General features: G+C 43.4%; 1 protein-coding gene across 1 annotated transcript in view; it reads left to right on the top strand.

The window, feature by feature from the left end:
- myo1d (myosin 1D) overlaps positions 1 to 13,279 on the top strand; it is a 65,927-nt gene that overhangs the window by 18,448 nt on the left and 34,200 nt on the right. The window contains exons 4-12 of the mRNA XM_018726287.2: positions 428 to 593; positions 801 to 854; positions 1,812 to 1,907; positions 3,719 to 3,835; positions 5,956 to 6,159; positions 7,351 to 7,496; positions 7,781 to 7,895; positions 7,994 to 8,164; positions 12,457 to 12,527. Coding sequence (XP_018581803.1) covers positions 428 to 593; positions 801 to 854; positions 1,812 to 1,907; positions 3,719 to 3,835; positions 5,956 to 6,159; positions 7,351 to 7,496; positions 7,781 to 7,895; positions 7,994 to 8,164; positions 12,457 to 12,527 — 1,140 coding nt within the window. The remainder of the gene's footprint in view (positions 1 to 427; positions 594 to 800; positions 855 to 1,811; positions 1,908 to 3,718; positions 3,836 to 5,955; positions 6,160 to 7,350; positions 7,497 to 7,780; positions 7,896 to 7,993; positions 8,165 to 12,456; positions 12,528 to 13,279) is intronic.

The following is a 13,279-nucleotide window of genomic DNA, read 5'->3' as shown; positions in this document are numbered from 1 at the left end:
CACTTTATTTAAATTAATTTTCACATGTACAACTCTCAGTACATATGATAAAAATGTTTGGAAATGCAGAATTAAAGAACTATGATATGCACTGGACAATAAGTACTTTACACTGTGCATCTGTTACACAGACGTGCATATCTATGTGATTGTTTAAAAGTAATTTTGACAGACCTAGAGGTATCTAACATTTACATTCTCCATACAACAACAAACTGTATGATGTGCAACGGCCCCATTTTGGGAATCAGTCCATTTAAGGCAAGTCATTTTTAATTCCCATTGTCAATGACATTGTCATGGTAACTTCAGCTTGCGTTAAACACTGAACTGTTAATTACTGTGGATTGGCTACTACTGAACAGCAACACAATAAAGTACCTTCCATAAAGTACCATTGTGTTTAACTTTGAAAGCTCTTTTGCAGGGTGAAGAACATGCTGTTGAAATCTAACTGTGTCCTAGAGGCATTTGGCAATGCCAAAACCAACCGCAATGACAACTCCAGCCGCTTCGGCAAGTACATGGATATCAACTTCGACTTCAAAGGGGACCCCATTGGTGGACACATCAGCAACTACCTTCTGGAGAAGGTAGGACAACCAAAGAGCTGAAGGAACACGGGTCACACCAGAAAGCTTTTGTAATCTTAGTCAGAAGATAGTTCTGTGCTTATGACCTGTTGCGTTTTCATAGCAGCACCTTGTTATGAGCTATGTTGATAGCAAAACACACAGCTGTTTTTTTTTTTTTTTTTAATCTTTATTTCTGTTTTTTCATCTAACCTCTCTTTATCACAGTCCAGAGTCATTTTCCAACAGGAAGGGGAGAGAAGCTTCCATTCTTTCTACCAGGTGAGTTCCAGTATCTGTCAAGAATTAATAGTTTATTTTTGAACATGTGTTTTTTGTGCTTTTGTGTGTTTTCAAAAGCTTGCTGTGGAGCAGTTGTTCCCCCTGCGATTCCACAAACTGAGGTTTTTTGGCAATGAAGAGTAACAAAGCAGAGAAGAGACCTTCTTCTCATATCCACAGCTCATGTCTGGAGGTCCTCATGCAGGAATACCAAGAAGAAAGCACTGCAGATTTTTCTGATATAAATCATTCAGCACTCAGCATTAAATATGACTTTGTGCAAGTGATGTGTTTTTACTTTTAGTAATTTTAAATAGTTTTAAGTTTAATGCAGCATTAAGTTAACATTTCCAGTAACAGTCTTGCAACATATTTTTAGTTTTAGCTATATCCATGACTTTTACAAAACCTAGCCCATGGAAAAATTGAGGGATGTCTCCATTATTACATTTTCATAGATTGTGATGTAGTGAGGAGGGTATGGTGGTGCAGCGGGTTTGGCCGGTTCCCGCTGTGTGGTGGATCCGGGTTTAGAGTCCTGCGATGGACTGGCATCCCATCCAGGGTGTTTCTCCTCCCCCTTCAGCTATGCTTGCTGTATTTCCGGGATAGGCTCTGGTTCGCTGCGACCCCACTCAGGACGAGTGGTTGTTGACGTTTGTTGGTTGGTTGATGTAGTGGTTAGATTTATGAACAAATCAAGTTACAGATGGACTTCTGGTCTCAGTTGTGTTTTTAATTTGAGAACCCAGTGTACAGGTACTGTTATCAACCTGGATTGCCCTTGGGACTTTTCCTTGTCACAGTCGGGTAAAGCTTAGCAACGCAGCGTGTGGGGGTGTTGCCCCCTTTGTGCTGATAAACTCTGTTGACAGTGCATGTAAATATGCACTGGAGTGCAGCCTAGACTGTCAGTCCTGCCCTTTGACTTTGCTCTCATCTTTCTTATCATTTCAGCTTGTGAAAGGGGGTCCAGAGTCTCTGCTGCGATCGCTGCACATCCAGAAGGACCCAGCTGCCTACAACTACATAAAAGTGGGAGGCCAGCTGAAGGTGTGCCTCCCACTAGCCTAACGTTTAAAAGCAATAAGTACATCTACACATCCAAGCACTTGCAGTTAAATTATGGGCCTAAGACACAGATACACACAGGGCTGAATTATGAGGTGAATCCAGGTAGTCAGCTGAGGTGCCACATTTCGCTACTGAAGTCAACAAAATAAGATGCAGTCTTGTGAAAAAAATCATTTAAAAGCCTTGCTTAATAATAAAAGAAAGTGTTTCCTTAGAAAACTGAAGGTCAGCTGCCTTATATATATATTATATATATGTAAACATGGTATGAGGCATCAGTGTCCCATGTCTCCATATAAGTGTGCTCCATACACTTATTCATTTCTGTCACTTTTCATTTGCAAGTTTTAGTGTGGGGCAACACGGTGGCACAACAAGTAGCACTGCTGTTTCACAGTGCCTGGGTGGTGCGAAAGACCGTGGGTTTGATCCCCGCTTAGTCTGTGTGGAGTTTGCACGTTCTCCCCATGTCTGTGTGGGTTTCCTCTGGGTGCTCCGGTTTCCTCCAACAGCCCAAACATGTGCTCGTTAGGTTCACCCATAGTGTGTGAATGACAGAGAGAGTGTGTTCCACTCACGTATGGATGAGTGACCCATTGTAAGTAGTGTATCTAGCAGTGTAAGTTACCTTGGTGAATGAGGTGTGTGGGCTGATAACAATACATAGAGTTCATTGGAAGTTGCTTTGGAGAAAAGCATCTGATAAATGTAAATGTAGGGTATAGGATAGTGGCTAGAAGCTAAAGAGTTGGAACCAGGAACCCAGACAGAGTGCGCTAAGCGCTGAAACATTAAGGCACCTTTTGTTGGTATGCATCCTTATATTATGCACTGCAGGAAAACAGGGGAGAGCTTTCCTGTTGTACCCTTAATCTCAAATGCCCCGTAAAATACACCACCAAACTTTCACCGATGTATCAGCATCATATTAATAGCAATAAATTTGACAACTACTGCCTTGAACTTCAGAGCATATGAATGGAGAAGAATGTGCTCATCTTGACACATGGGTGTATTTTCCACATGCTTTAGGCCTCATGTGGTTTGGGCCTTAACCCTTCATTAGAGTTTTATGGGAGCTCTTTGGCACTTGGCACTTGTTTGCCTGTTGTTGACATCTTAGCTCTACAAGTAATTTTTAATGAGCTGGGAAAAAGCGAGGGGGAAAAAAAAACATGACGCAATGGAGCAGACTGCCACACAAACAGAACATTACAAACGCAGTAATCCAGCTGGTGCTACACATTGAGAGAATGGGAGACAAGGTATAGCTCGGATTGTTTGTTCCCTCCTGTCTCATAATCAGAGACCCAGACGCAGGTCTTATTCACTAGTGCCTTATGAAAAGAGTTATACATTGTGCTGAAAATCAGTTCTTAATTTGTATTTTATACTGCAGCAGTAAATTCTTGAAGCACTTTTTAGAGTTGCCTTTGTCTGAATTCAGTGGCAGAATAATGCAGAATTGAATGTACAGTCTGTTCATTCTAGTAAATTCTGCCATGAGGTGGAGCAAAGGTGAGGTTGCTGTGTAGCTTCTTTGGTAGGTTTTGATACAGGACCCAGGCAGTATAGTGGTCAGAGCTGCCTGTTTTATACTCATAGGACCCAGGTTTCAGTCCGAGCTGCTGCTGCAGTGCTCTTGACTAAGGTACTCTCTCTAAAAAATGACCTTACTGTACAAATGGGTATATCTGTATACCAGCAGCTTAACACTGTTAGGTGCTTTAGAGAGAAGTGTTTTAAATATGAAAACGTATTAACCTGTTCTTCTCCTTTTCTGTCCTCAGTCCTCCATCAATGACAGCAGTGATTTCAAAGCCGTGGCAGATGCCATGAAGGTGATTGGATTCACAGGGGAGGAGGTCCATACAGTTTACAAGATCCTGGCCACCATCCTGCACTTGGTAGGCCTCCGCATCTGGTTCTGTTGAACCCGGAGCACACTGCCTGGCTTTGGAGCTTCACCTCACCTCCACATACACTCACTACCCTTTGTCCTCAGGGTGCCTGCCTGCTGCTCTGTGTTTTTCTTCTGTCCTTCCTTGCTGGGTGTCTGTGTGTCTGTGTGTGTCTATTTATCTGTTGTCTCTTTGTAATTCTACATTTATATTCATTCTGTTTAGTTGGTGTTGCACTTCATGCCTTCATGATCGTACCTTGGATGACTGGATAGAAAAAATAAGCAAAGTGGAACACAAATTAAATTCACTTTTTTCAGTGTTTGAAGTGGTTTAGTTGGATAATACAGATAAATATTTTTCTGTAAATGAAGGTTTGGTAAGGAAGAGTTTTAAATGCTCTGCCTTCCATAATTGCGTTATTGTTACTGTTTACAGGTACAGTATTTATTTTTCTGTTACTGTACAGATGTTTCTATATGTTGTCTTATTTTGTCATATTACAGTGTGTCTTCTTAAAACTTTTTATTTACATGTAACAAGATTTTGGTTGTGTTAAAATGATTTTAAAAAGAAAAACACATATACAGTAGAATGAGCAGTAAGAGATGTGACTTGCGCCCCTTGGTCACATGAAGTCAAACCAGCATTACAGATTATTACATTTCTCTCTGTTGGTCCTTCTGTCTGACAAAATACAACTTTGTAGCGTTGACTTATGGAAGATTATTTACAGCGTAGCAGAGACCTCACAGTTTTATTAGGTTCTGATGAAAAGTAACTTGGGATGAAATTAGTGGGTACAATTGAAATGGACTTTACAGTTGCTCTCATGTACTGTTCAGTGACTTGTCAGTGCATATGATCTGTACAAAAACACAAAATACCAATATTACCTAATGGCTGCTTTTAGAGAGTTGCTGGATGACTTTGACATAGTTTATTCTTTTTTTTTTTTTATTATACAGTAATAGAATTTATGACATACAGTAAAGGGGCAGTAGGTGGTATAGCATTTAGAGTTTCTGCCTTGAAGGTCACTGGTTCAAATCCCACCTCCTGCCTTAGGACCCTTGACTAAAGTAGTTACCCTGAATTGATATGGTAAAAACCACCTTGCCATGTATATGGGTAAATCAGTGTAATTAGGTTGATATTGTACATCAGCAGTCCCCAACCTTTTTGGCACCAGGGACCGGTTTCGTGGAAGACGGTTTTTCCACGGACTGGGGGGATGGTTTCGGGATGATTCAAGCGCATTACATTTATTGTGCAGTTAATTTCTATTATTATTACATTATAATATATAATGAAATAATTATACAACTCACTTTTCAAAGAAGCTCTCCAGCGATGTTTGTTTTTTACTCATTTTGGCTAGTGTTAGCTTGTGGGCTTACCAAAACTGTGACTGAGACAAGCACGCAGTGCGGGAAAGAGGCGCGGACAGAAGTGGTAAATAAAATAATGGGCAGGCTACGCGCAGACTAAAATAAGTGTCGGATTCTGACTTAAAGCCTGCCACCAGATGCAGCTGTACAATTGAAGTACATCAACTCACTTGCCACTATAAAGCCTGCCACCAGATGCAGATTAATTGTCACTTGCCACTCACTGATAGGGTTTTGATATGAGTCTGCAAGCAATTGATTTATTATGGTCTCTGTGCAGTGAGACCTCTTTGCTAAACTTAATCTGTATTTGCAGCTGCTCCCCAGCACTAGCATCACCGCCTCAACTCCACCTCAGATCATCAGGCATTAGATTCTCATAAGGAGCGCGCAACCTAGATCCCTCGCATGCGCAGTTCACAGTAGGGTTCGCGCTCCTATGAGAATCTAATGCCGCCACTGATCTGACAGGAGGTGGAGCTCAGGCGGTAATGCGAGCGATGGGGAGCGGCTGTAAATACAGATGAAGCTTTGCTCGCTTGCCCCCCGCTCACCTCCTGCTGTGCAGCCCGGTTTGGGGGTGGGGAACCCCTCTTGTACATGACTTTCAGGAAGCTTTTCAGATAAATGCATATCTGACTGTAAAATTAGGTGGATGAAAATGTATCATCTTTCATAAAATTAGTGTCTTCCACTGCTTATTCCTGTACTACTACTGTGTCTTGCTCTTCCAAGGGTAACATGAAGTTTGACAGCGATGGAGATGTCACACTCATCGAAAACGGGAACCTGGTGCCGGTGCTGGCCGAGCTGCTGGCTACCAAGCAGGAGAGCGTGGAGAAGGCATTGCTCTACCGCACTGTGGCCACGGGTCGCGATGTCATTGACAAGCAACACACTCCACAGGAGGCCAGCTATGGCCGCGATGCATTAGCCAAGGTAACCTAGCCCCTCTGATGAACACACCTGGGGTTGGAGGGTTAGTTCATAGCTCCCCAGTTAGTTTTACCGCAAGTTCACAATCAGTAAAAGCATAATAATTCCAGATTCCCTCCATTCATGCACATTGTAGGGTCTGTGAAACCCTTGACAAATCCATAACATTCTGTAACTCTTCCATCCATCCAGTAACCACTAGTGTAATTAGGGGTTGCGGTCCATCTATCCTGGAAACACAGAGTGCAAGGGACAGAACACAAGTCTGTTGGAGTGTTGTACTTTTATTTGTAGTAACTTCAAGCCACATTCTAGTGAAAACACTTTTCAAACTGCTAAACATAAGAACTTCGCCATCCCAACAACTTCCTGCTCAGTTTGTCGTTGCCCAATTCATCGCAGAACTGTCTCCAGTGTTGGTCAGCATCTGGACACTTTCAGTGTACTTTATCATCTACACAGTCATTAACAGCCTAGTGATACAGACATCCCTCGTTTTTATTAACAGGTTAGGTTTACTAAAACTATCCAATATAGCTATACTCACTGAAAACACTTTGTAAGACAATTATAACATTTCTATTAACTGAAAATAATAATGCATTTCCTGCCCAGATTTCCTGTTCAGTGCCTGTTGAGCGATGCGTCACATAAATATACAGCATTCATGATCTTATTGATTAGTGACACTCGAAAACTACAAAGAGGAGCAGTGAACACTGTGTAAGTGAGCTGATTTTAGGTTGCCACACACTATTGCTATTCTGTTTCTGTGTTTTGCTGCCACCTAACAGCTGCAGGGTAGAAAGTCAGTTTTACTCTGAGTTATTAATTAATAATTCTGCACAGAATTATTAGAAAATCAAATTGTGTAGAAAATGCAGTTAATAGATAAATGACCATGAAAAAAGTTGAAATTTCATAACTTGAACCTTTAACATGAGGAGCCAGCGTTCTAATACTGATTTGGGAGCTTCAAATCCCCATAAGCAGTTTTCCATCTGGAAGTGAGTCTCAGTCCCATGATGCTGTTTATTTCCTTGCTGGGCAATATCTTCATTGGGGCACTGGTCTAGTCCACAGAGTGATTATTCATTGACTCTGTTATGATACCCATAACAGGGTAGCTGGCGTGTGTGTATCTACGTGTGCTTCTTACGACATGGGACTTCATTTGATACCTGTCCACTGTAGGCTATTTACGACCGCCTCTTCTGTTGGATTGTGGGATGTATTAACGATATCATTGAGGTGAAGAACTATGATGCCAGGATCCATGGGAAGAACACCGTCATTGGGGTGCTTGACATCTATGGCTTTGAGATTTTCCAGAACAACAGGTAGGGGCTTTTCTTGCCTCATATAATTAAGTTAGAGTACATGAGAGGAGGCGGAAGTGGCATAATGTGAGCAAGGTTGAATCCCACCTCCTGCTGTGGTACCCTTGGTCAAACAGTGTTTCAAAGCCCTCGGGACCAGTTTTAGGTCTGCTGAAGGAGGTGAAGATGAGTGTTGAGCTTGATCTATCACCTTTGGTTCACTGTCCACTGTCGACCCTTTGCACTGAAACCCCTCCATTCTGTCCATTGTCCATTCTCTCCATTCCCTGCCTTGTGCCTCTCAGCTTTGAGCAGTTCTGCATTAACTACTGCAACGAGAAGCTGCAACAGCTCTTCATCCAACTGGTGCTGAAGCAGGAGCAGGAGGAGTACCAGCGTGAAGGCATCCCCTGGAAGCACGTAAGAACCCCGTGCCACCACCCCACCAAACGTTAACACTCAGCTGCAGCCAACAGCGGGTTCCACAATCCTACTATTGGCCTGTTCCCCTTTGGCAGATCGACTACTTCAACAACCAGATCATTGTGGACCTGGTGGAGCAGCAGCACAAGGGCATCTTCTCCATCCTGGACGAGGCTTGCATGAACGTGGGCAAGGTGACGGACGAGCTCTTCCTGCAGGCGCTCAACAGCAAGCTGGCCAAGCACGCACACTACACGAGTCGCAAGGTACCTGCACTGCACCACCTCTCACCCTGAGTCCTGTCTGTCATAGTAACTTAAGAGATTAGCAGTGAAGACGACTGCTGCTCTGCCGTTTTTTTTTTTTTTTTTAATCACACTGTCCACATGTGTACTTGCACTTGTACAACTCAAGTTTGCTTAGCAGGCTGCTTTTCTCAAATCACACACAAGCCTTCGCACCGCAGACAAGAACTGAGTTCCCCTGTTCTTTTATGACCTTCGGCTCTGCGTGGTTGTTACAAATGCCTAAGGAAAGCACGTTCACGTCAACCAAGATGTAAGGTTTCCTCATTTAATATGTTCAAAAATTCCCAGTGATAAAAAGAGCAATGTTTACTTTTCAGTAATATTCAGACCCCTAAATTGAAATTTCCATGCAGATACATTTATATATCAAATCTTTTTTTATTCTGTTACGTAATTATGCTATCTATCCGCTTTGTTGGAAACGAAAAGTGAAATTAAATATGAAGTGTGAGTGAGGTGTTCCTTTAAAAGCTCAAACAAATTACCCAAATGAGCCACGCCGTCAAGTCCTTGAAACCCTTGACAACTCTGTGAATTTCTATGTAGCTCTAAGGAAATTCTGCAGTGATGCCTCTCAGTCCTCAAGACCTGGACCATGGCTGTAACTGCACATAAGCAACACACGGGGGCGGCATTGGTGCTCGCACACATTTACTCGCCACGTCACGCTGTCCAGTGATGTCACTGGCAGCCAATCAGGGGCCAGAGGCAGGTGTCTTGATATGTGCAGTGAGGGCTGGAGATGGACAAACAGCCGTGGTGACATCTACTCTCATCATGCCCCAGAAGATCCTGTCCTGCCTTCTTTGGATATTTTTTAGCAATGTGCTTACCCCTTCATTGCAGCTTATCGTGGGGAGGTTGACGGGCCCATGTCCTGAAAGATCTGTGTGGCTGCACATTGCTCCAGAGTCATATAAGATCCGTTAATGACCTTGTGAGAGATATAGTGTCTGTTTTACTGTTGAGTAATGTGCTTATGGACCAGAAATGGTGGTTGTAAAATTGGAGCCAATGTCTGCTGTGTGCTGAGTGCTGGGAATGTGTTCTACTGTAACCTTTGCTGACATCACAGGAATAATTTCCATGGATCAGGCATGAACAGGCATTAAGGGGTCATACAGGGGTGGTTCTGCATTCTGTCCTCTCTGGCTTTGCATTTACTTCTATTTATTTATCTGACAAACGATTTACGCTGATTCATCCATTTATACAGCAGGTTCATTTTTACTGTGACAATTCAGGCTAAGTACCTTGATCAAGGGTACTACAGCAGGAGGTTGGATTTGAACCTGTGTGTTTTTACTGTAAGATGGCAGCTCTACTGCGCCCCCTGCTGCCTCCTTCTTGCTTTTGTAATATTCTCACGGCTTCAGAGGGATACTGGTTTCGAATGAAAAGTAAGAGAGAACAATGGATGGTGACTCTTAAACAGTGTAGATCAGTGTACACAAGCAGTGCCATGGCTGTGTGTAAACGTGTCTCAGGTTGATGTGATCGCTCAACAGGGTTGTGTTTTCCACCGATTACAAAGCGAGCGCTTAGACTCTCACCTGCGTCTCCAAACTGCTCGCGTTGCGTTTATCTAAGTCGGACAGTGTGTGTCACAAGGATTTGGTTGTGTTCATGATACGGTTTCAGTCACACTTCTGAATGGCCTCATGCTGCACACTGTATCTAACATCCTACGTAATTGTGTTTTTTCCCCAACGTTGCTGCTCTGAGCCCCGGAGGGGATTTTTTCACTGTGGTTTCTATTACATTTCAAATGCAAAGGCATCTCTGCATGTCTTTGGAGCCCAGGATCATGTTCTTCAGGGGGGAGTGAAGACTATGAGTAGGACACTGTAGGACTGGTCTGCCCAGCAGGGGGTGCAGTGGTTCAGAGCCTTTCGACTCAAAATAACCTGGGTTCAGACTGCAAATTCTGTTGTAGTATTTTTAATTAAGCTTCTTATCCTGAACTAATACAGTTAAAAAAAAAAAAAAAAAAGAAAAAATTACCCTGCTCTACACATAGCCACAGCTGAGCATGGGCCATTAAGGGCAGCAAGTCCAACGTTCTCATGGAGCTGGACCTTTGCCCACTACACGGGAAATGAGTGGGAGCTTCTGCCATGTAAAAGTGGGCTTTATTCATTTGTTTGTTGCTTTTCTCCACAACTATTTATATAGTGCTAATGTTCTTACACCGATTTACCGATTTTATCCAGCAAGGTCATTTTTACTGTATTTGTTCAGGGTAAGTACCACGATCAGGGGCAATACAGCAGTGGTTTCAAGGGACATGGTCCTCTTTCAGTGTATAACACCGTTGAGCTATGATCCTTAACTCGAACCTTATCGAGCAGTGTGACAAGACTGGACAATCCAACATCTTTAACATTCCAAAAAGTATATAAAAAAAAATAACTATTCTTCTTGTTCATTCAAAGCTGTGCTACATCAGGCCTTTTGGTACCATGATGTTTTTGGTTTCTTACCTCTTGTCTCCACTGTTCTTCTCTGGACTTGCTGATGGCTCCTCTGCTCTGCGCTCCTGCCGCAGTGAGAAGAACTGGTGCAGCAGTGTGTTTAATGAGAGCCGAAGTCTCTCTTTGATGTCCTTACTAATATTTTATGAATGGCAGCAGCAGGCCTTATATAAGTGCAGCAGAGACTCTTCTGGCTGTCAGTTCTCTGCAGATCCCCCCCACCCCCACCAAAGGTGCTTTGTTGTCCTTGGCTACAGCAGCAGTAGCAGCACATAAATTCCTTGTTACCCTTAAAGTGCTTGCTACTGTCCGGAAAAGCACTTCAACACACACACACGTACAGGCTTATACAGGTACACGTTATACTAGAGCAGTGATATGGAGAGCTGTGCACTTTATTTAATCAGTTGCTTTTATCCAAGACAGCTTCCAAGTTCAGATGATCAACTTTACTCTTATTTACCTGTTTCTACAGAAGAGTAATTTTACAGTGTCAGTGCAGGGTAAGCATCTAAATCAAGGGTACAGAGCAGGAGATGGGATTCGAACCTGGAAATTCAGATTGAGACAAATCCCCTAACCACTTCACCAACTGCTGCCCCCATAGAGGTAGCTCATGAAAGGTGGATCAACTGTGCCTATAAAATCAGATTAAGGCAACATTAATTAAACAGGCATTTGTCACCGCATAGAATCACTTTAATTTTTGAAGGGAATTGAAGGATTTGGTCCAAAAATTTCCCCCCCATCATTCTGATGGTTCCCGCCAGTGCAGTGAAGGGCTGTATCACAGGATCAGGGGATGCATTGAACACATGGAAATTAAATAAGTTAGAAAGTGTACACATTGCACATATACTGAAAAGCCAGGTTTTATACAGAATGATTTTTGTGTTAAATTAGAATCTTTATAGACAGCACAACATAATCTCATGTTATACTTCTTGCAGTTTTTGGGCTGTGCTTTAAATTTTGGTGGTATTTGAGAATCTGTTGCCTTGTAGAAACAGTGGTGCGTTTAGGCCCAGTAAGACACATTGCAAGAGTGTGAGCTTCTGCTTCCCTTGAGGTAGTTACCTGGATCGAATAGTTCCAGTTAAATATAGTGAAAAGTAATGCTGCTCGCACTCCTGGTATCAAGATCACACTCATTCACACTGCAGAGCGAAGTATAACCATGCAGCATCAGCTTCTCTGCTGGTGCTCAGCAAGTGTGGCCTACATAGGGCCCCCGCAGCCCCTCTGCATCGGCGCCCAACTCCAACAGGAACCTTGCCCCCCACGTGTTTTCATACACCGGCTTTCATGTTCCTTTCATCCTCTCGCTCTGTGAAGCTCACTTCGTTATGAGTGCTTTTCCTCTCTCCTGCTTGCGTTCCACATCGCGGACCCCCACTGTGGCGGATCTTGGCTTTCCAACAAAGGTTTTTCCCATCTTCCTGTAGGTATAGCAATAAGAGGATGTCGACCGTCCATTTGCGCACCCAATGAGCCAGAGCTCGTTAACTTACGACTCATTAGCATGACCTCACCTTACATTTATTAAACTGATGCTTTTCTCCAAAGTGACTTAGTGTTAATCTACCTACAGTTACTTACCCATTTGTACAGATAGGTAATTTTACAGGAGCAATTTAGAGTAAGTACCTTGCTCGTGGGTACTACAACTGGAGGTGAGATTTGAACCTGCAAACTTTGAGTCCAAAGGCAGCAGCTGTAACGATAACAGTACCAGCTGTCCTTGTCTTACTCACTCACTCTTTCTCCTGCCGCCAGCTCTCCCCAACAGAAAAGTGCCTGGAGTTTGACCGAGATTTCCGCATCAGGCACTACGCTGGAGATGTGACGTAAGTGTGGTACAGACTATGGCCATCTTGTGTCACAGCCGCACGCTAAGTAGACAGACAGGTAAGCAGGTAGGCAGGTAGCTTGGAGTCCTGGGTGTCGATCCACTCCCCAACAGTGATATATCTGCCACCTCCTCTCTGCCTGCAGCCCTGATGTTCATAAAGCTCATGTGGACTCCCCCATGCACTGAAACCACGCATGTCTATAGACTGTTCAGGGGAGCTGACAGCAGAACCTCAGAGACAGAGCTGTGATAGGTTGCACAACTGCTCCACAGTCACTGATTTTTGCTGTATCAATTCATAATGATACCGTGATCAAGGATATTATAGCAAGCAGGGAGATTCAAACCTGTCTCCTTCAAGTCCGGAGCGAGCAGCCCTACTTGCCGCGCCCCGTGCTACTATAGTAAAACATCATGTGCACAACACACAGTAACCACAGCAGGAAGTCTCTTACAGGAACAAATGGACCATGATGTGTGGAAAAGAGCAGAAACGGGCTGGAAAACATTCACACTTTTCTCTAGAGCGAAGTACAGCTCCTGGTGAAATTAAACCAGCACTGCGGCACATCCTTTGTTTCCTCTGTGTCTCACGTGGTTTCAGTGCCTCAAAAGATTGCAGTGATATAAATACACTGTAAATACACTGTTCTCATCTGTACTCTGTGCCATGGTAAATGGTTCATGGCAGCATAGAGAAACAAGCCTGCAATTGGAGCACCTCCCACAGGTTCTTAGCACTGAACC

This window comes from Scleropages formosus, chromosome 21, assembly GCF_900964775.1.
Source record: "Scleropages formosus chromosome 21, fSclFor1.1, whole genome shotgun sequence".
In the NCBI taxonomy this organism is placed as follows: Eukaryota; Metazoa; Chordata; class Actinopteri; order Osteoglossiformes; family Osteoglossidae; genus Scleropages; species Scleropages formosus.
This window is presented reverse-complemented; position numbering and strand designations above follow the sequence as displayed.